Below are 22,792 nucleotides of genomic sequence, written 5' to 3'. Positions count from 1 at the left end.
GTGGTCACCCAGACTGGGTAAAAGTAGGCATTGCTTTAAGAAGATGAAGATGAAAAATAACACAAGGTTTACCCGAAACAAATTCAAGATTGGAACAGCCACATATTCCTTAAGCATGTTTTATATTTTCCCCAGGGTTATCCCATTTGAGCTATCAATTTCTTGCTGGTACCACTGCCAGCAAAAGGCCCTCTAGTGGAAAACTGGCCAATTATTCCAGGCTTGCATGATGTCTCGTAAGAGGTGGGAGGACCCACACATCACTCCTCCACCAAACATGACCTGCAGATCATTGAACTGTTAAACATTGGTTACACTATACTCTTTGGTTCTTTCGGTAAAGTCACGTTGGCATAAAATAATAAGAATACAAATTCCTTTCCAGCTCAGACCCCGCTTGCTTGCCCATCGCCACATATATAGCCTCTTGTTATAACAGCTCTCTCGCTGGTTCAGCAGTTCCACTGCTGGATTATATTTTTTCCGCCTGAGGACGACCGCTTGTGTTGCGATCGAAACGTCGTGATTTATTTTATTTTCTACCTACGTGACTTTACCGAAAGAACCAAAGAGTATGGATTCCTGTAGTCACGAAAGCTTCAAATCAAGATTGGTTACACTGCATTAATGTGCAAGCCCTTGAATGTGCAAGTATATACGGTATACATTTAAGATTAAACAATGGCAGGAAAACAATACCTGTGCACCTAAATAATGATTTATTGTGAAGTATTTTTATCTTTTCTAATAATTCCATTATTAAACAATGCTTACTGAATTCAGCCATGTGCAAATCTGTCTATACGCCTCATTCTAATAATGCTTTGACTGCCTCCCGTGAGTACCTGCTATGGTTGCCACCTGTTCTGGTTTTCCAAGGACAGGTGGCAACCATAATACATTTACATATAGCATGTAGTTCATCCCTCTTCTAGTATTGTGAGATATTCTTCTGCCCGAGATATGCACTGTTTTTGTGTACCCAAGAGGTGGCGACCCTCGTACACCAGCGCACGCGGGCGCTTGTGCATGTTCAAACACAGCGCAAGCTGCGCGCACGTTCCCCAGCGTGAAACTCGCCTTGCGGGACTTGAGTGCGTACATAAGGCGCGATCCGTGGAGGCCTCGTGTCTTGCGCCCCTCCACCAGCAGCCGGGCCACGAAAGAGGCCTTCATCCGTACGGCCATCGCCAACGGCGTTTCACCCTGACAGGTCGGGAGGGGCGAGAGGGGCGGGGGGGGGGGGGGGGGGGCATCGCGCCTCGTCTAAGGACACACACGGGCACTTGCACAGATGTAATGACAGGGTGCCATCTGTTGACAAGAGTGACAGGGTACCATCTGTTGACCAGGAGGGGTAATCACGACTATGGGCGCATTATATAATAACCAACTAGAAGGGGGGTGTAACTGGGTTAAAGGTAAAAGGCGGGGTCAGTCGGGAAGCTCCGGGAAGCTGCTCGAAGGTTCTAGAAAGAAGCCGTGGCCGGAGGCGGGACCTGGCCACGCCGAGGAGTATATAAGGGGGACGTGACTGAAGGTTTGGGGCTGTCGTGGGGTCCGGGTCCTGGCTGCCGTCTCTGTCTTCGCCGGCATCTCTCTTTGTCGTCCGGCCGCATGGCCGATCCTCTGCACGGCTCCCATCGTCGTCGTCGCTATGTTAGTCAGCCAGCTATTTCGTTAGACGCCGAAGATGGGGCTGTGTAGATGGGTCAGCCATGCGTAGCCATGTATATATATGTCGCCCAATGATTGTGCCTGAAGTGTGAGAAATAAATAAGAAGCCCTCTACACGTTGTGTCTCGGAAGTCGCTCACTACACAGGTGTGCACGAGGGAAAAGAGAAGTGAACTCGACAATTAAGCAGTGCTGTCGTAATGGTCCACGTTTTCTTGATAGACAGCATGAAGCATTTTAAATATTATTAAGTTGTACTTGTCGATCAGACTATGGAGATCAATGAGGGTAAAAAAATATGAATAGGTTTTTTTACACTTTCCAACTTATGCTGAAAGCATTCATGCTTTAGCTTTGTCTGTCTGTAACAGTGGGGGGAGGGGCACTCTTAATTTTTTTGAATATGGTCAAATATCAATAAAACTGCCATAGAAAGTTGTATTGCTATTGGCCACTTGCCCTATTGAATTTAAAAGTGGTAATATTGATCAAAGGGTTACCCAAAACTTGGAGACACAAAAAGGAGTATTTACACATGTAACACAGCATTCCATACTGCCAATACAAGACATTTAAAAGACCTATGCGATGGAAAAGCATTACATGAGCCATGCATGGGCATCATTTATTCACATTTTTGTTGTTGTTACACACAACCAGACCTTGTTTGTGTTACCTAAACTCGTAGCGGCTCGTCCGGCAGGGACCCATGCAGAGCGGTACCTCTTTGTTGACGATGTCGATCGGAGCTCCGGCATCGAGCAGCACCTGTGTGGGCATCCCCGCGCCGCCCTGCACGGCGTAGTGCAGCACCGAGTTGCCGTGCAGCTGGTCCACGCGCCCCAGGGACGCTCCGCACTGCACCAGCATGCGCGTCGGCTCCGGGCTGCGTGCGCGTGAGTCCGCGCGTGCAAGACGTGTCGGAGTGGGTTTATACATTACATAGGGGAAAATGTCAAAACTGGGTGGTTTTTAACTTTTGCCGACAAAACTGGATCCCAAATGTCAAAACTGGGTGCACCCTGGGTGGCCAAAAACTTGAGTTTTGGACACTCAGGGTGCACCCAGTTTTGACATTTGTCAAATACACTTGATAATTGTATACTAGCACAGTGTGCCAGCACCCCATTCATCCAAACACTTGGTATTTGTATACTGGCACACTGTGCCAGCACCCCATTCATCTAAACACTTGGTATTAGTATGCTGGCACAGTGTGCCAGCACCATATAACTACACACACTTGATATTTGTACGCTGGCACAGTGTGCCAGCACCCCAACGACCAACATTTCAAGCTACGGCTCGGACTCGGAAGTGAGCTCGGAGCGGGCTTGCGACCAGGCGGGCGCACTGCCACCTTGCGTGATGACCTAGACTAGTGACTCGCGTCAATACCAAACTTTTGGATTGTTGGTTGATGCTACGCGCTACTGTACACCCTTAAATTTGCCATGCATTCGACCATAGCCCGCCAAACGACCAAGCACAGAGACAAAGGCGACGTCCTTGGGAGATGGACCAGCCTGCTTGACGCTCCTGACCATGGTCCCAATGGTGCGGAACAAACCAACGAATGCGCATCTCGTTGATTGGTCAATCCTTTGGCCCACCGTTACGGTGATTGGCGGATATATTGTGTGAAAAATCAAATTGCTGGCAATGAAAATAGACATATTGTCTCGTGAAAAATTGAAAGTAGACGTAGAAACGTGATTTTTCACAAGCATTTTTCACAAAACAGGTGGAGGAGCGGCTCACATTCGAATGGCAACCCTCCACCCCAAGAAGACTTTTACCACGCACCGCGAGGCCATCCACGGCATCCAAGACTTTGCTTTGCAACAAGGCAAGCGCGCGGTCCTTGACCTCAAGCGAAGCGGCGGATGGCACGTTGCCATCGTCTGCTCTAGTTCAACACCTTGTTCCTTCAAGGTGAAGCTGACGAAGCTCACGGGGGAACGACGCGGCTTCCGCGTCTCGGCGCTGTGCACGGATCACCACGGCTGCACGGGCACTACCAAGATCACGCAGCGCCAAGTGGAGGCGAACACGACAGCCCGTTCGGCCTTTCGCGCCAACCCCCGTACCTCCGCACCGACTGTCATTGCCCAGGTCGCCGACGTTGCTCGCGTCATTGTCCCAACCCGGATGATGTACCGCGCCAAGGACACGTGCATCGCGGCGAACGAGAGTGCGGCCCATGCAGGCTTTGAGTTCATCAACTCGCTGGTGGAGACGTTCGGCAAGCTCAACGCGACGACCTGCAGTGTGCGAGAAGACGCGGGCATCTTCTGGGGTGCGTTCATCTGCAACCCGATCGCACGCTCGTTGCAGCCAAGTCTTCAACGCGTCGTCGGCATCGACGGGTCGCACATGAAGGCGCGCGCCTACAACGGAACCATGCTCGTCCTCGTTGGGCGCGACGGCAACAACCGCAACGTCCTTCTCGCCGTGGCGCTGGTGCCGTCCGAGACGGCAGCGGCCTACGACTGGTTTCTCAACTGCTGCACGACCAACGACAGCGAGCTCGACGGCACGCCGGTCTTCTGCGATCGTGGCACGGGCATCCTAGCCTCCGACTGAAAGGACCTCATGCTCATCCACTGCACGCGGCATTTGATCTGCAACGGCGTGGACAACATCGGCTCCGCGTTCACGCCCGACCTCCAAGGCATCATCTACGATGCCCAAGGGTGCGCCTCCGAGGCCGCGTTCCGCAGCTCCTTGGGCTGCTTGGGCGTAGCTCTGCCTGCGGCGGCCACGTACTACAACAAGATCGACCCCCACACGACGCCATTGTACGGCTGGCGCACGACGAACTTTGTGGAGTCCACGAACAGCGAGGCCCTGCCGGCTCGCGAGATGGACCCCTTCCACTTCCTCATGCACCACATGGAAGACATGATGACGACGGCCTTTGCACACCGCAGCGACGCCGAGAAGTGGGCCGCTCAAGGGCATGTCATTACGCCGTACGCTCAAGGACTCATCGACGCTCAGCAGGCGTTGGCCCCGAGGTACAAGGTCTACGAGAGTACCTCGACGCGTGCATACGTCAAGGATCCAGACGCCTACGCCTCTGCCAAGCGCCGAGTCGATCTCAGCTCTCGGTCGTGCACGTGCGGGTACATGAAGCAGATGGGCTTGCCGTGTCGGCACTACATTCGTGCCCTCATGGCGTTTGGGCGGATGCCCGAGCTCTACGACGCATGTGCGGTGTGTTACCAAGTCTCTGCCATCAACACGACATGGACCTCGGTTGCCGGTATCGAGCTGCCCATTGCCGAGGAGCTGCAACGCGACAACACCATGATGCCACCTCCTCGCCAGAAGAAGGCTGGCCGCCCGAAGAAGCGTCGGATTCGCAACCGTGGCGAAGGTGGCCCATTGGGCCTCACGCGGTGCTCCTTCTGTCGCGCCAAGGGCCACAACAAGCGCTCTTGCCCGTCGAAGTAGTTATATATATGTAACAAACATGTTTTGTTCTAAGTGTGCAGCACCATACTTCTCGACGCAAACACTATCTACCATTGTTCTACTGTAGTAGGTGTAGCATGCAAGCTGGCACACTGTACCAGTATACAAATGGCAAGTTCGTGTATGTTCGCGAGCTGAAAGTGTTACTGTAGTTGCAAGCTGGCACACTGTGCCAGTAAACATATGGCAAGTAAGTGTTACTGTAGTAGCGAGCTGGCACACTGTGCCAGTATACAAATGGCAAGTAAGCGAGCTGGCACACTGTGCCAGTATGCAAACGGGAAGTTTGTGGTGCAAGGTATGGAACATGAGCCACGAGAAACATCATTTGGAACGCTCTAAATCTGTGGCAACATATGGATGAATAACGCAAGGACCTAAACGTGTACAAAATGATACATTAAATCGTACACCTTCTTCACCCAGTTTTGACATTTGTCCACATTGAACATCACCCAGTTTTGTCATATCAAAAAGCACCACCCTGTTTTGCCTGTCGTTTTCCAAGACCACCCAGTTTTGACATTTGGGATCCAGTTTTGTCGGCAAAAGTTAAAAACCACCCAGTTTTGACATTTTCCCCATTACATAGCATGACTTCAAGTACGTTTTTAAATATATATAAGGGATGACCACAGATGAGGCTGGTGATAGAATGGCAGCCAAAGAAAGGAATGCACACTCATGTGGATGACCACTGCATGCGAGATGGATTACAGCATCGCAAGACCGTGGGGGGGCATGGCGACAATGTGGGAAGGGGCCTAATCTGGCAGTCGTTAGATCATGGCTATGCAAGATGATATCGACGATGATGGGAAGATTTACCTGAAACCTATCGCGCTTCCAGGACAGTGAACATAGCATTCTTTTGTATCACTTTTAAAGGTGTAATTGTTTAGCGCTAATGAGGGAATTGAATATAGCAGGGTTATACAAACTTTGTAAAATCTACTATTTTGGAGGGAATTCCAAAGTTGGGTGGTATGAGAAAAAAAGCAGAAAGATAAGTGTTGTGACCTGCAGTGTGGTGGTTTGATGCAGTATGGATGAGAGGAGACAGTGTCTGGTAGACTTGAGCCCTCAACATTGGTGGAGGAATCAAGATGTGAAGTTCATTGGCACGGTAACCATGGTAGTTGTGATAGGATAGTGAAGAAGACGACTGACCACCAGTGAGCCAGTGGTGACTGGAGGGAACTGGTGATGGCTGGATTTGTTCAATCAAATTAGACGGTCGCAGTGCAACATTGGTGTGAGCACAAACTGCATTGTGGGTAATACAGGCTTCCATCAGTCCTTGCACGTAATAAATGTGATATAACATTGATAAATATACATCATCCATACACTGTCAGTTAATAAATACATTAAGTCTGTGTATTTATCCATAATGCAATAACAACACAATTATTTTTCACCCGATATTGCTTTATTTTGTAATTAACCAGACCCCTTATTTGAAAAGAGAGTGCTCTTGCCAATAATTTCTGGCAACCCACCGATATTTGTTTCACAGGTTCTAACTCTGCTGAGTATACACAGACAGTCGAAACCATTTACACAAATATTTGCTCACGTAAGCAAATGCTGCTGGATGAGTCTGGTCTAGAAAGACCAACAGCTGATGAGGCGAAAATACTGAAATTTCATGTAGAGACAAACATTTGTTTACTGTTCTGCCTGTACAAATATATTAGCAGCAATTTGAGTGCACGCGAAACAATGTATGTGCTGATAACAGTACACAATGCAGTGCCATGTGTACTGTACAGTGCAATAGTTTCCTGACAATCCACTTTTGCAGCAATATAAATTGTTGAACTGTGTACCCAAACGCTCCTACGGGTCTACGCTCTCCAACTTCACCACCCCATGCACTGTTGAGCATAAAGTATGGTCAATAACGTCAATGACCCGCACAGCGTGGGGAGGATCTCATCCAGCAGTGAACTGACCAAGGGCTGTACATATATATGCGATATTTTACCACGTGAGTTGACAATCCATTGTTGTAAATTAGAGGTACGCCAAAAATGAAAGGAGATACATTTTCGGATGATAGGCCTCACGGTTTCCAATGACAATTTTGTAACTGTGAACCTGGATTATTTTCATACTCTGAAATCATTAGCAAACCATCATAATCACGATCCATGGGCAGATAACCCATAGGTGTCCACTGCACATTTTATCATTTGTTTACACTTTCCTGTCTTGTGCCAATATGCTCAAGTAGTGCCACATCTTTCTGGCACCAATATCTTTCGTCGTAAAGTCACTCTCTGTTAGGTCTCCCTCGCTTTACAGTTCCTTCCAGACCATACTTGGCTTCAATTCCCTCCCTCCAAATAAAAAAGTAAACGTAATAGGCCATACCCAACAACGTGGGGTTTCGTGTAATAAAACCGGCTGTATGTTTGTTGAAATGCATACGTATGTCTCTTTCTTCATCTGCTAATAAGATAAACACAGTGTATCTATTATATTTTTTTTATATTGTGGCTCTAAAGAGGGATTTGGTGATTGCAGTGAAGTCGCCCAATCCCTAATGTCTCCGGCCACCACTACCAACTGGTGCGCTCGCACACTGCCTCCACCCTCTTCCATAACCTCCAGCACGACCCAAATAAGCCCAACCCAGTGTCCTGAGGAAGAGGCAGGGCCTTAACAGAGAGGCGGGGCCGAAAGAAGAAGAGGTGGGCCCTGAAAAGGAAAGGCGCAGAACCAAAAGAGGGAAGTGCTGAAAGGGGCCCGATCATGAAGGGTTAGGGCCAAATCAGGAAGGGATGGGGCCCAAGGAAGAAAGGGATGTGCCTACAGAGGTCAGATTTTCTATTGATTTAAGGTAATAGAAGCATAGACTCATATACGTGCAGGCAGTACCACAGATGCGGCCACAAGCCAACTAATTTAATGTAAATGTAGGCACTAAAAAGAATCAACCTTTTGCTTGGCTCTTACCATAACAATCTGGCACGCATGTTGGCAATGGACGGCAACATGTATGGCAATCTGGTGGTGGAAGCTGACAATTCCTAACAACGTGAAACTGTTTGCAATGACCGTGGTTCTGTACTCACCCCTGAGTGCGAAGTGCCGCCAACATGATCGGTGTCCGCCCGTGCTTGTCAAGCAGATCAATGTCCTGCAAGATAGACACACATTGTCACCGCTAGAGCCCCGCTTATTCCATCACACGTTCAGGAATCACAGTCACAAGTACCCGTGACTCAACATCGCACATTAGAAATTTACTTTGCTTCAGAAAGAAAAAATACATTGACTTTGCAGAAATCTGAACTAAATATTTTAAAAGTAACTTTGTAATTTAGTTATACACAGATAATAACAATACTGTGCATATTTTATTGTTAAGATTGTCCACAGCTTAGAATCATTTTGGTTTGCCCAATAACGAGAAAGCAGATATCATGCATGACGTCATGTACAACCAAATAAGTCAAATGACGGACAACAATCTCCATATTACACTGATACAGGATGTGAAGAATTACATATTTCTTGAATTACAGTATTTATTTATTATATCACCTATTAATGTGAATTACAATCAGCAAATTTTATACATATATATTCTTGGGTCTTTCGGTAAAGTCACGCAGATAGGTTCAAAGAAAATAACAAAAAATAACTAAAAACTACGACGTTTCGATCGCAACACAAGCCATCGTCATCAAGAGAAAACATAGCGGGAGAGCTGCTGAGGCAGGATGTTTTAAACGGTTTGAAATGTGTGTAGCCCAAGGGTCATAAGCGAAGTGGGCGGGGCTAGTGATGTTAAAGTAAGATCGGAGAGCTACCTCCACGACAACGGAGCTGCGGAGGTGGCTATTGTATTGTGAGAGATTAGCATGTCAATGACGATTTGCTTGTGTTGCGATCAAGACGTCAGTAGTTTTTTTGTTATTTTTTGTTATTTTATTTGAACCTATCTACGTGACTTTAACGAAAGACCCAAGAATATTAATTCCTGCAAACACTGAAAGCTTTAAGTCAAGATTTTATACATATAAATACTGTACAGGGTGTTTAAAAAAGATGGACCCGATTTGAAATCGCTATATCTCTGCTACCACGAACCGCCCATGAATGAAACTCTTACCACTCGAAAGGATGGGGCATAGAGAGGGCGGGGCATAACGTTTCAAATGATTACCGCTAGATGCCTCTCCCAGCGCAGAAACAGCCCCTAGCCTCAGTCATTCGCACGGGACCCCAAGACTTGGCGCTACACTCTTGGCCCCCAAGATCCCCAGACATCACACCCCGAGACTTTTTCTTGTGGGGATACGTCAAAGACCGTGTTTTTGTGCCACCATTAGCAACTAATCTGGATGACCTCAAAAACAGAATCACCGCAGTGGTGACTTCAGTGGAAGAAGAGACTTTGAAAGGCGTTTGGGATGAATTCAACTATCGTCTCGATGTTGTCCTACAGCAGGTGGAGGGCACATAGAGCATTTATAAAATGGTTAGTAAAACTTGATAACTCATTAAACCGTTTGTAACTTTTTGTGTAATTGTAACATGTTGCCCTCATAAAATATACTGCTTTGAAATTGGGTCCATTCTTCTGAAACACCCTGTATATAAAATCAAAAACCTCTGAATTTCCACAACATGTACGAGAAAGAATATTTTCAAAGGCAATATTCTTTTGTGTCAGCATCAATATACTTCAGTGTCTGAAATCTGATCCGTTATAATTAAACTTGGAGGCACGAGCAATGCAAAGGAGCCCAATGGACCCAACTGACCGAGACATCTCTCTCACCTGGCCCTTTGCGAGCAGATAGGCAATGATGTGAGGATGGTCGAACTGCGCGGCTGTGTGCAGGCACGAGCCGCCCTCGTCGTCCCACAGGCCAGGGTCTCCACCAAAGGACATGAGCAATACCGCCATCTCCAGATGCCCCTGCCTGCAATGGATAACGGGCCAACGGGAGGTGGAAAGACTGAGCAACGGTTGAGTAAGGGGGTCACCAGGGGGAAGTTAAGAAAAGAAAGAGATCCAATATAATCAGGAATTGTGTTAGGACTAACTCTTTGTGCAGTTAGCCAATTGGCAGGTTACTTGTGTGTGTGTGGGGGGGGGGGGAGGGTAAAGTGTGGGCAATCCCTATTTCTTTGAATATATCTGACAGCCCAGGCTCAGGGCAAATGATAAAATGAAGGACGTGGAAAAAATATAGAATTATGGGTCGCATGAGCTGAGCACACACTCTGCACTTACTGCATATATACCTAAACATTACAAATACAGTAGAATGCATTTGTAGTGACATCGGGGATGTCACTGTAATGTAGCCGGCCTGAGAGGGCCAGGGCACGCAATGCACCGTCATCGCAGACACCCTGTGAGCGGGTGTAGTACCAGCCTTAGCGGGGCTTGGTGAGCACTGGATAGTGTGGGCACCACACATAGCGTGCGGTGGGGGCTCCTACAAGAGGGAGCGGGAGAGTGTCAGCCCAAGGGCAGGGTTGCCCCAGGCCATGACACTCTGGTTGACCCTGCAGACACGTGATCTGGAGTGTCCATAGAGAGGCCCCCACGTGGGGGGACTAGGGGGTGATCACGTGTCCAGGGAGAGCTCTCGAGAGGGATCGAGAGGGAGCTAGAAGGCTCCAGAAGGGGGCGGGGCCAAGGGGACGGAGCAGCCCCGACCGTAGGGGGATATAAGGAGGGTCCCTGAGAGGGACCGAGGTCGCTGCATTCTACAAGCTGAAGCTCTACATCCACCAGCTGAAGCCCTACATCTCAAGCTGGAAGCTCTACGTCCTTCGAGGCAAACACTTGGTCGCGGACCCGAGTCGGGACCCAACCCTTCGTAGCAGTAACTCCTCTGTATAGAGTAGTTAGCTGGGTGGTCACCACCCTAGGCTGTATCTGGTGAAGGGGCAGTTACCCCTTTGTGTTACAAATAAATGTGTAGCCTCTAAAAGGAACAACGTCTGCAACTCAGTTGGTCTCACTACACATTGATGAAAACATTTTCTAAAATAGACGCGCTGGTAATGTGATATATTTCATGAGAGTAGAATGTAAATATGTTGTGTGGATAAGAGATTAACAGTGGTAAAAAGAGGAGACTGGGTAACTCCGATGTGAAATTGTCGAGCTGGCGCCACTGAGACCGTGGAGTTCAATCCAGGCAGCCCCCTGGGATCGAACTGTGTTCTCTAGTCTGGTGCGTTGATGCTCTCGGTCAAGTTACCAATCACTTCCTAAAGAAGCGCCACATTCTAGCTCTGATAACTAAAATCTAGGAACCAAATAATGTTGAAAGAAGGAGAAATCAAGACGAGGAATGCTGAGGGGCCAACAAAACAGGATCTGAGATTAAATCAGATGTGCAAGGGCAATACATGGAGCAGTATCAACACACAGAAATCCAATACATTCCTGAGACCAGAGGCCTGAAGGTTCCATGAATTGCCTCCTTGCTAAATAATGACCATTGCTCTAAGTGTTACTCTATGAATATTTCAAACTGCCACCAATACGGTGGCATCGGGCCGTAATCACTCCACAAGGATTGCGCTGTTGATGTTAAATAGTGACAATCTCCACAGAACCTTACCTGACAGCCCAGTGCATTGGCGTGGCATTCAAAACCCCCGCAAACTGGTTCACAACAGCTCCTTTCGACAGGTAAAACCTGGACAGGCACAGAAAACAGTGTTATCACCAGAATGGATACCGCTCACATACGCTTACTTTGTATGGCATAGCCACATTCTTGATACAGAGATGATGGAAGAGTAGGGACGCGGAGGGGATGTCACGTGGGAAAAAGACGAGGGCATAGGTGTGTGCATGGACAGGTATGGATGTACACGCATGGCTTCAGTGGGTGCTGCTCCTGAAGTTGTGCCTGCCACTCGGCGCAGGCGAGACAGCGTGCGGTGAGACGGTCTGGTGCCAATGCCTCCGCTGGGACTCGTGGACAGGGTCAGAGTCAATTCTAGAGATGGGATGGATTCGTCCATTAAGCTGACTAATCGACCCAAAATTGTAAACAGCTACGATTTTGTGATCAACTTCTCAGGTACCAACAGCCTGCCTACTGAAGGTGGAAACTCACCCCCCCACCGCAAGCCATGCCCAGCATGACGTGACCGTTATCCCAATGACGTAATCAAGCCCTGCCTAGCACCTCCCGTTCAGTGGCACACGTGGAAACAGAAGTGGGATATTTTTTACCCCAACTACTTACGTGTTATCCGATTAGTCATGCAACTCAACTGCTTATCGTTGGAAGTCGATTACTTTATTAACCAGATAGCTCAGCTCTAATCAATTCACTGCCTTTTGCATTCAAATACCTACACTGCAGACTTGGCCAACAGTGACGGTGAATGCCCTCTTCACAAAAGAGAATTGCACACTTACTCAAAGGCAACATATTTGTTGCAGGGGAACTAACCATGGTGATAATAAAGTGAAAGCTTGTTAAAAAAATGATGAAATACCATCCCGCACTTCATTGTGAAATTTTGTGGTGAATATTAAGACTAATCACGTCTCTTTAAGTCCGGTTATTTGGATGATAAGCTGGTAATTCTGAGGCGTGCATGAATATCCTCGCAACAGTTAGCCGTAAACAAGCTGGGACATTCAGATTAAATTGGGCTTTTTAGTAATCCCAAATGACACACAAAATCTTGTTTGGAATATGGTGACCCAAGGCATGGGAGGTAATGTTGCCTGACTTATTGGTGAGGAGGGAGATGCATAACAATGCACAAATCAGAGAGCAGAAGTTTCCAGTGAGTTGTTACTTTAAAATAAATACCGACGTTTCGGCCACAACGCAAGCAGCCGTCCTCAGGTGAAAACCAGGTCTGTCGAGGCGACAGAGTCTGAATGAAACAGCACACGGGCTTGGAGCATATATATAAGCTGGGCGCATTGACAAAGGAATTTGCATATCAACAGGAATTTAGCATATTTATGGGAAATGCAGGAATGTAATTAGTACTGCATATGCATGTGCATTATGCAGGATTAACAGCATCAAAGGGAGCTGCAGTTACTGCTGCTGCAGTAGTTGCTGCTGCTGCTGCAGTTTCTGCTGCTGCTGCAGTTGCTGCTGCTGCTGCTGCAGTTGCTGCTGCTGCTGCACCGGATTCCCACCACCATCCATCCCAGAAGAATTCCCTCATCAAGACTCTATATCATAGAGCCCAATGCATCTCCGACCATGAACACATTTCCAGTGAACTCAAACACGTAGGCCAAGCTCTTAAGGCTAATGGTTACTCCGACTACACAATCCGCAAAGCCATCACTCCAACCATCAAGAAGGATCCTGTTGAGGAGCCTTTCAAGACCATCACCTTACCCTACATTGCTGGGGTCACAAAAAAGATCTCCAAAATCCTGATTAAACACAAGATCCAGGTCCGATTCAACACAGTACATAAAATCCGTGATCTGGTCCCGTCTGTAAAAGATGTGGTTCCAGACATACAGTACCCTGGCGTCTACAAACTAAGTTTCCTCTGTGGTAGCAGTTACATTGGAGAAACCAAACGACATGTCTCGGACCGCATCCGTGAACATAAGGCAGACCTGAAACACGGTAGGACAAACACCTCAGCCGTGGCAGATCACTGTTACAATTCAGTGGGCTCACATGACATTGACTTCTCCAAGACAGAGGTTCTCTGCAAGCCATCTGGCTATCATGAGAGATTCGTTCATGAGGCGATCCACATATACAAACACAGAGACAATTTCAACCGAGAAGATGGATTCTGGCTTAGCAATCATTGGAAGGACGTAATAAACCATTTCGGATCTTAACTGATTGTGTTCACGTTAACGGTGACTTTCAGACCGCGTTCCACTCACTGGCATGGTGCAGTGTGCAGAGTAATGTATGGTGTCGTAATTGTACAGTAAACATATAGCAGTATGATACACATTAGGGTGGGTAGAATAATACATAGTGTTATATTAAAATGGATAAGGCAGCAACTGCAGCAGCAGCAGCAAGTGCAGCAGCAGCAGCAAGTGCAGCAGCAGCAGCAAGTGCAGCAGCAGCAGCAACTGCAGCAGCAGCAGCAACTGCAGCAGCAGCAGAAACTGCAGCAGCAGCAGCAACTACTGCAGCAGCAGTAACTGCAGCTCCCTTTGATGCTGTTAATCCTGCATAATGCACATGCATATGCAGTACTAATTACATTCCTGCATTTCCCATAAATATGCTAAATTCCTGTTGATATGCAAATTCCTTTGTCAATGCGCCCAGATTATATATATGCTCCAAGCCCGTCTGCTGTTTCATTCAGACTCTGTCGCCTCGACGGACCTGGTTTTCACCTGAGGACGGCTGCTTGCGTTGTGGCCGAAACGTCGTGAGAATTGTTTTATTATGTTTTATTTTTATTATTTTATTACTTCCCTTCTACGTGACTTTACCGAAAGAACCAAGAAGATGAATCCCTGCAGTCACGAAAGCTTTAAATCGAAAAATAAATACCGACGTTCAATGAACATTGTAGAGTCTAACAGCATTTCAGGGCTACATGGCAGCTAGAAATGTCACGTTATGTTAAACTAGCGGTGTACAATCTACTGCCCACGGGCCGGAAAAAGAGCCCACAGTGTGGTTTTGACGAACATGCGACCAACAGCGGCACACCTATGCTCGGCGGACACCTCGGCGGGCTGATTACTAGGCTACCATGCCCACTTGCATCGAAGAGGGTGAGGTCACGTCTGTGAATATAACCACATGGCCTTCTTGGCCTGCGGGGATTTAAGAGACTCTGTAGGTGGCCCTCGCCTGGAATAGGTTGCACAGCCATATATTAAAACCCGTCGACTAGAATACAAAGTTAACTAGCATATGTGAGACATCGTATCCAATTTTCAATTAAAATCAATTATTACGCTACATAATAAATGCATTGAATGGTGCGTGTAAGAATCCAATTGCTCGGATAACTTGTATAAGGCATCAGGTTCATGTGACCCTTGCTGCTTCTAGAGAGCACACAACATTTGCTGCAAGAGAAAATTTAAAATAATTATCGATTGTAGAATGAAAAAGCGATCGTGAATCCGTCATCGTCACAGGCCACGAGGCTGCTCTAATCGCAAACGCAAGCCACTTGGACCACATTTGAGGCACACACACGGTAGTACGTGGGCTGTTCTTGCAAGAATGTTTTAAGGAACACAATGTTGTGTGTGGGGTGGGAGGTTTATTTCACATCGGCTCTCCATATAGTAATAAAGAGGTATTACAAATATATCCGTAGAGATTAATTCCCAACACACTACTTTTTTTGGTATGACTATGTAAAAAGTATTTGTAATGGTGCAATCTAAGACAGATGTCTGGGTAGAATTTAACGTGTGAGCAAAAGTGAAATGTGGTAAATTTAGTACCGAGACTGCACCTAACACTGATGCAAAATAAGACCATGCAAGTACAATTGTGCAGTGCATTGTCAATCCACTGCTGGATGACGGCCTCACCATGCCTTGCCATGCAGACATGAGAGATGTTTTGAATGTGCGGCAGACATACGATACTGTGTTTGAATGTCCACAATCGCCTACCTAAGCAGATGCTCTTTGGTCTGTTAGAATAAGGAAAACATTTGCAAGGAGAAGGGCACAAGGTACAAAAATGATCTGAAGCAGACGATGAAAAGTTGCCGCACTTAAAATATTGGAGCAGGTAAGAGTTTAGTGGGGAGCCAAGACACACGAAGGAACAATATGTTTCGAAAACTGGCGACGAGTAAGCAATAAAACAGCAGCCGGTGAAATAATACCAGATCACACGCTGCCTACCCCGCACCGACCCACACGGGCATCAGAGACTCCACGGGAAAGAGACAGCAACCACCGTGATGGCAAAGCGATCGTCGATATCGACAGAGACGAAGAAGAACACACTGCAAACACGCACTTGGCCACGTCTATGCGGTTGTTGATGGCGGCCCAGTGAAGCAGGGAGATGCCCTCGGCGTCCGGCTCCCGCACGTCTTTCCCGGCCTCCACGAGCTCGCGACATCGCTCCAGCAAACCATACCTGGCGGGCGGAGAGAAGCGGCACGCGCCCACATCTCTCAAATCAAACGTGCTGGTTTTTATTTCGAATCGAGTACTTGAACTCTGTTTAAAAGAGACACAGATCTATGCGGGATACTGAACTCCAAATAATGTCATGCCTCATGCTCAGTCGTCAATGTGCATTGTTATATCCAGATCTTACAGCAGCCAGGGCCACGTGGCACTAGATTACATCGGCATGCATTTGGATCTGCACACAGCTGCCAAAGTGAGTGTGTCCAGTCGGCAGCACGTGGTGACCCGATTGGCCCATGCACCAAGACGGCCCTCGCAGGCTTTGCGCTGTCCAGCCCGTCTACTTGAAACTCGTTACCGGTTGCTCTCGGGAATGTGTCACTGTCAGCCAGTTCCGCAGTAGACTCAAAACGTAAATGTTCTCTGAATCTTACAATGCTTAAAAATAGCACCTTTGCAATAGCGTATGTGCTCTAAGAATGCCAGTGAAGATCAAATGTACCGATGCAGGATTATGACGGCTATTTACTGGGTCACATATGTACGGACCACAAGTGCCAGACTTTAATTCGGTGCTAAAAAGCCGAAAACTCTCACACTGGGCTTCTCAGCAGAAATATCCCCATGTGACGTGAAATGGCACACTCTTGATACCTGCAGGGCTGGAATAATTTAATTACAAAAAAATCCCAACCAGCAGAATATGACACATGTGCAGCCTTTATTGCGATTCCAACCCTGCGTGATGCCCCATCTACACCGTGCAGCCGTGGGGGTTGACAACACTTCACTGTGAGGAGCATAGACGTGGGCGCATAGCAGTGGTTTTACGCAATGCCCTCTATATAAAGACACAAATACAAACAGCAAGCAATAGAATAATAATATACCTTGCTGCACTACAGAAACAGATTATTATTAATTGAATGTCGTCAAATTTGCCTCATTTGCATACGAATACACGATAAGACAATGCACAACCAAAACCTGAAATTATGCATCCCAGGACGTTTCTGTGGATGTAGCTGCAAATTCCAAAGAACTGGAAAACCTGGTTTTATGCAGCCGGACCAGCTGCTGCAGTGCTTCTATTTAAAGCGCTAAACCTGGCCTCATCACAAGTCAAACATTGCGAAATAGCTGAATACAACAGGGTTTGGGATGGCAACAATTGAACTCACGGGAAGAAAAAAACGTATTTTATTCGCAAGACGTTAACATGCTGTATTCCGATTTAAAGCTTTCGTGACTGCAGGGATTCATATTCTTGGTTATTTCGGTAAAGTCACGTAGAAGGGAAACAATAAAATAATAAAAATATGAAACAATTAAATTCTCACGACGCTTCGACTACAACACAAGCAATCATCATCAGGTGTGAAAAACACAGCAAGAAAATTTGAAAAAAGTGGCGGATTTTTTTTGCTAACGTAAAGAAAAAACCCGCCACTTTTTTCAAAATTTCTTGCTGTGTTTTTCACATTGCTTGTGTTGCAGCCGAAACATCGTGAGAATTTTATTTTTTATATTTTTATTATTTCATTGTTTCCCTTCTACGTGACTTTACCGAAAGAACCAAGAATATGCTGTACAGTATTCCGTTGTATGTGGTTGGAAAGCCTATCCAAACGCTTAGCAACTGATGTCCTTTACTCGGGAAAGGCTCACTAAGCTTTACGACTCATTTACAGCTGGATCCCCACCTTGAAATAAATTGGCCGGTGCGATTAAGGGAGTGGTTTTGCAATATGGGAGAAAAAAAACAAGTCCCTTAAAAAGAGCCGATGCAAATGAGGGGGGATACAACTGAAAGCTCCACAGAGAGAGATTTGAGACCAAACTTAACACATTCCTAATTCCTGGCCGCTTGGCAGCTAAAGTCTACAATACCAAGTTTGCTCAGTTATTAAGATGACATGTTGATCTGCTCCTCTTTCTATCAAATCGGGGTTCTACACTTGAAAATTGTGACATTGACTGCCATTGTCACAGGCAATATGAAGTGGCCCAAGCGTGAAGGTTGCTGACTTAGTCTCTCCCGGTGATCTGTGGTTAAGGTGAAGTGAGTATATTTGACATTAAAGTCATGACCAATGTCTACAAGCAAATCGGATCAGATGACATCTGTAGTTTATTTGTTTAATATTGAATTGCTGATAAAAACAGAACTGAGTGGGTTTTTACGTGTTGCTTATAATGTGTTCTCCATTACAAAACCCTCTTTTCTGTGGCATCTTATTTGGTTACTTTCACAGAAAAGAGACATTTCCTATAAGTAGAGTTTCTCTTGGATGGCAAGAAGATATTTTTAGACAAATAGCTGGTTCCCAAGTGGCATCCACATGTCGCCACAGTTAATGACTCACTTGCGCAGAAAGCTATTTTCTGGTAACAACAAAGCAACGTGTGCTGTTATCAAATAGTTGGGAGCGTTGGTGACCATGTACATTATAGTTGAATGTGGCCTTCATGTACGTGGAGTTAAACGATGAATCTCGCGCAGCGGTCTTCATTGCAAGGCCTGCGGGTCACTGGTGGCCTTTAGTGCGGCCCATGAGGTGCGGCCGATGAGGTGCAGCCCCCGACAATACACAAATGTGAAAACACCCCCATCATGCTGTCAAACCCAATAGTTAAAAATGTGTGGCGGCCTCAAACTCGTGATGTGTTATCGGCAGAAGTGGCCCCCCTCTATGAAAATTAGTGAAGAACACTGATCTACCGCATTAACGAAGCCAGTTGGTTGTAACCGTGCAACAGGAATACTCACTGAGTGGCCTTGACAATGTCCCACGTACGGATGTCGACTCCAACTTCCTGCTGCCACCTCTGAGGCTGCTCTTTGTTTCCGTGCTCACAACCCATCTGCACACAGCATCACACAGCATCGGCAACACCGGCGTACGCACGCGGACAAATTTAAATCAACCACTTAGAGCAAACACACTTCTCTTCCTGCTTCTGTCCTTGTGTCATGACAATAGAGGCCTTCATGCGGCGTGAGGGGACTCGTCGCCACGGGAGGTAATGACAGGGGAGTCAGTTGTGGGTGCGAAGGGACCGGTGGCTACGGGAATATTCGAAAAGGGAGCGTGGTTAGGTGACGGAAGATGACAATATGACGGTAGCGTCTGCCGGTGGAGCGAGCGTCCAGTCAGCGAGAATGATCGAGAAGGGATGCGTGGCCTCGGTTGGTATAAAAGGGAGATGCGCGGGAGACTCAGGGCTGTTGCAGTGGGGGGGTCTCTGCCTGATGTCAAGTGAACGTGTCTTCAATAAAGTGCCATCTCAAGAGAAGTGTGATAAGTCGTCATTACACTTGCACTGCTCGATTTTGGAATTTCCTCCCACGGTCCCCCCCCCCCCCCCAAGTTCTTAGAACCTTGCTCAATTCAAGAAATATATCACCGGTTACGCCTTCAATAATGCTGTTTTGTTGTTAGCCCCTTGACATTTGGGGCCTGTGGTACCCTGTGCTCATCAACCATGATTAAAAAAGAATATATTTCGTTTCAAACCTTTTGTTTTACAATATTTAACCGATTATTACATATCACCCATCTAATACATTATAATTTTCAACGCTTTGTCAATCCACTCGTGGATTAATTCCTCCTCATGCCATGCCCATCTTGAAGGTTGTTTGACCATACTTCGCCACACTGGTCAGTGCTGACTGGTGAAGGAGGGGGCCCAGGACTGGTTCAGGGTATCACGTGCCATTGATTTTAGTCGTGGCTGGGAGTTAAACTCGGCTTCCCATGTTCAGAGCGCAGTGTGGAAACCAATACTGTATCAGCACCACTCCACCCAGTGAAGACTCATCACGATGGACTCCGATGACAATGTATGATAATGAGAATGATGAAGACGGATGATAGAGACGATGATGATCACGTTAATGACGAGGGTATCACACACCACACTACTTCCATATCCCTGTTAGCTGCGACCACGCGTCCCAACTGGGCTCTACTGCACCAAGACCCGGCAGAGTGGGGGGGGGGGGTCATTGCTGCTGTTGCATTTGCGTGCCATTTTCGCAGTCCATGGCAATAGCTCTGCGCGTCGCTTTAGCGTGAGGACGCGCAGTTACGGTCAAGAGAGCACTTTCAATAGAAATCTACAAACAGTACTGGCTAATGCCACGAATTCGGACGTACATTTCAGATACTTAACAAGCGCGGCTGATCACGAGTGCAATCGTGAAGTGTTCGTTTTACTCGGGCAATGTATACGACCCATTAGAGGACTGTAATTCAGGTATTACAAAAAATATAATTTGTATCTTTCTCGATGAGGGACAAATGCTCAAAATACAAAGCTGTCAGATGAAGTTGAGTTTTTTTAACCCACGCCTGGATCGTGAACGTGAAATTCAGTTTCGTGAACGCGCGTCAAAAACTACCGGTATATTTTTTCTAAAAATAAAGACGACTGCCTTTGAAGTTCCAACTCCACGTACATTAAAAACAAATGGCTGTTGCGTTCAGAGTAGGGCGTAAAGCATACGAGGCGGCCACCTCAGCCGAACCGTAAAATCGAATCGTAAAAATACATCGTCATGTTCTTTTTAGGAATTTGACGTAAAGATCGCGGAAGTGTTTTACCCCAAAGCTCGTGGACACACTTGCACCGTCTATTGGATACAGGTCACGGAAACTGGCCGCTTCTTTTCCCCAAGCAAATCACACGAGCACCATTTCCACGTGCACCGCATGCCCAGAAACACGCGTGTGCTGACCCCGTGCGCCGGACTCTGCACGTGCCATCACTCGCAATTGCCTTGTGAACGCAGAGGACAAGTAACTTGACTTTACAACCCCTTGGTAAATCATAACCTCCTCACCACCACCACCACCACAACAACTCCAGACGGTTTACTCCACGATAAGGCCATCCCGTACAGCCACGTGGGTCACAATTGGCCGCAGCCCTCAACATCCCGCCGTGCCAGTCCTCATCACAGGCACGGCTCAAGCCAACGGGTGGCAAACGCGATAATAGCGTGATGCCAGGCACGGCGAATCGTGGAAGTGGGGGACCACGCTCACGACAGCTGTAGGTGTGCGAGACACAGTACACCTTAGCCCATCCCAAACATCGTAACCCTAAACCACTGTACAAAGTGCTCCAGATGGTCTTGTGACCCACCCATTTCATTCTCTAAAACGTAATGAAGTTGCATTCCAATGGGTGTGAAAAACAGAAAATGAATAAGCAAAGGGGAAAATAAATGTTAGGGATCAATTAATTGGGGGCCACAAGACAGCTGGACCACACTGTACAGCGCTTTTATTGAGAACCGGCTGGTACACATGCAATGCATTTGCCAGTGGTATTCGGGCCGAACGATTAATCGATTTAAAATCGAAATAGTAGTTTGAAACAATGCGATTAGCAAATCGCAAAGGCTGCGATTTTTTTTGCGCTTTGAAAAGTCCTTTTACTTTCTTATTGGAATTGTTTTATTTATTATTATAACTTTACTTATTTAACTTAATTGTTCAATGTTTGATTGTTCTATTGCAATACAAACATTTTAATAAATACATGTTGGAAGCAATTCATATATCTTAAGTTATCATCCTTGCATTAGAAGATATAGAGCAGTTCAAATTTTGATGGTACCATGTGATAATGCTCCATCACGTGTTTTAATATATCACACAGTGAATATTGAACTGAAGTTTAACTTAAACAAATTTAATCGCAAATCAAATCGCAATGTCAGAAAAATGCAATTAGATATGTTCCCCAAATCATTGAGCCATAAGTGGTACTACTCTCGTGGTATAAGCATAGTAGGGTAATAGAGACGCACGACAATTGAGACACATGGCGTAGATTGCAATTAAATTGGTTGATCGAGCCCCAGTGCTCGAGACGAGGGCGACACGCCGGCCAGTTCGCTCACCTGTCCCCTTGATGCCGGAGCGCGCGGCTCCTCCGCACACTGGAACCTCACGCCTGGATGGGTCCTCACGCTGAGATCTCACCTTGAGACCCCACTCACGCCGGTGAGGGGGACCTGGATTCACCAATATCTCCGGATCTCACGCTGAGATCTCACGCTGGGACCCCACTCACGCTGGAGGGGGGACCTGGATTCACCAATATCTCCGGATCTCACGCTGAGATCTCACGCTGGGACCCCACTCACGCCGGTGGGGGGGACCTGGATTCACCAATATCTCCAAATCTCACGCCGTGATCTCACGCTGGGACCCCACTCACGCTGGGGGGGGGGGGTGCTGGATTCCCCAGGATCTCCGGGTTTCACGCCGTGATCTCACGCCTCGTGCCTGGCTGCTGCTGCTGCTGTTGCCGCACGCACTTCCTCGTTTCACTCTGCGTGAGTGGAGGCGGTGGGTGGCCACTCCTTCCCGCAGTGTCACGCCACATGAGAGGATTGCACTCTTTGCTGTTGGGGAAAACAAAGATCCAACCTGTCTCGTCGTGACGCGACTGCGAGGAACAACACTGAAAGGCTCGAAGCGACACTTTTGAAAGGGACACGAACCCCCCATTGTGGTCCTGTGGTCAGCAACCGTGGTTATG

General features: G+C 47.2%; 1 protein-coding gene across 1 annotated transcript in view; it reads right to left on the bottom strand.

The window, feature by feature from the left end:
- The window catches only part of LOC133346991 (palmitoyltransferase ZDHHC17-like), a 34,092-nt gene extending 11,566 nt beyond the window's left edge, over window positions 1-22,526 (bottom strand). The window contains exons 1-8 of the mRNA XM_061558856.1: window positions 22,149-22,526; window positions 19,002-19,096; window positions 16,113-16,235; window positions 11,763-11,840; window positions 9,956-10,100; window positions 8,241-8,305; window positions 2,401-2,563; window positions 1,081-1,206 (exon numbers count right to left, since the gene is read on the bottom strand). Coding sequence (XP_061414840.1) covers window positions 1,081-1,206; window positions 2,401-2,563; window positions 8,241-8,305; window positions 9,956-10,100; window positions 11,763-11,840; window positions 16,113-16,235; window positions 19,002-19,096 — 795 coding nt within the window. The 5' untranslated portion in view covers window positions 22,149-22,526. The remainder of the gene's footprint in view (window positions 1-1,080; window positions 1,207-2,400; window positions 2,564-8,240; window positions 8,306-9,955; window positions 10,101-11,762; window positions 11,841-16,112; window positions 16,236-19,001; window positions 19,097-22,148) is intronic.
- Between the last annotated feature and the right edge of the window lie 266 nt (window positions 22,527-22,792).

Source organism: Lethenteron reissneri, chromosome 25 (assembly GCF_015708825.2).
Source record: "Lethenteron reissneri isolate LAM-NWPU_2019-01 chromosome 25, ASM1570882v1, whole genome shotgun sequence".
Taxonomy (NCBI): Eukaryota; Metazoa; Chordata; class Hyperoartia; order Petromyzontiformes; family Petromyzontidae; genus Lethenteron; species Lethenteron reissneri.
Note: the sequence above shows the minus strand (reverse complement) of the source record. Positions and strands in the feature narration are given on the sequence as shown.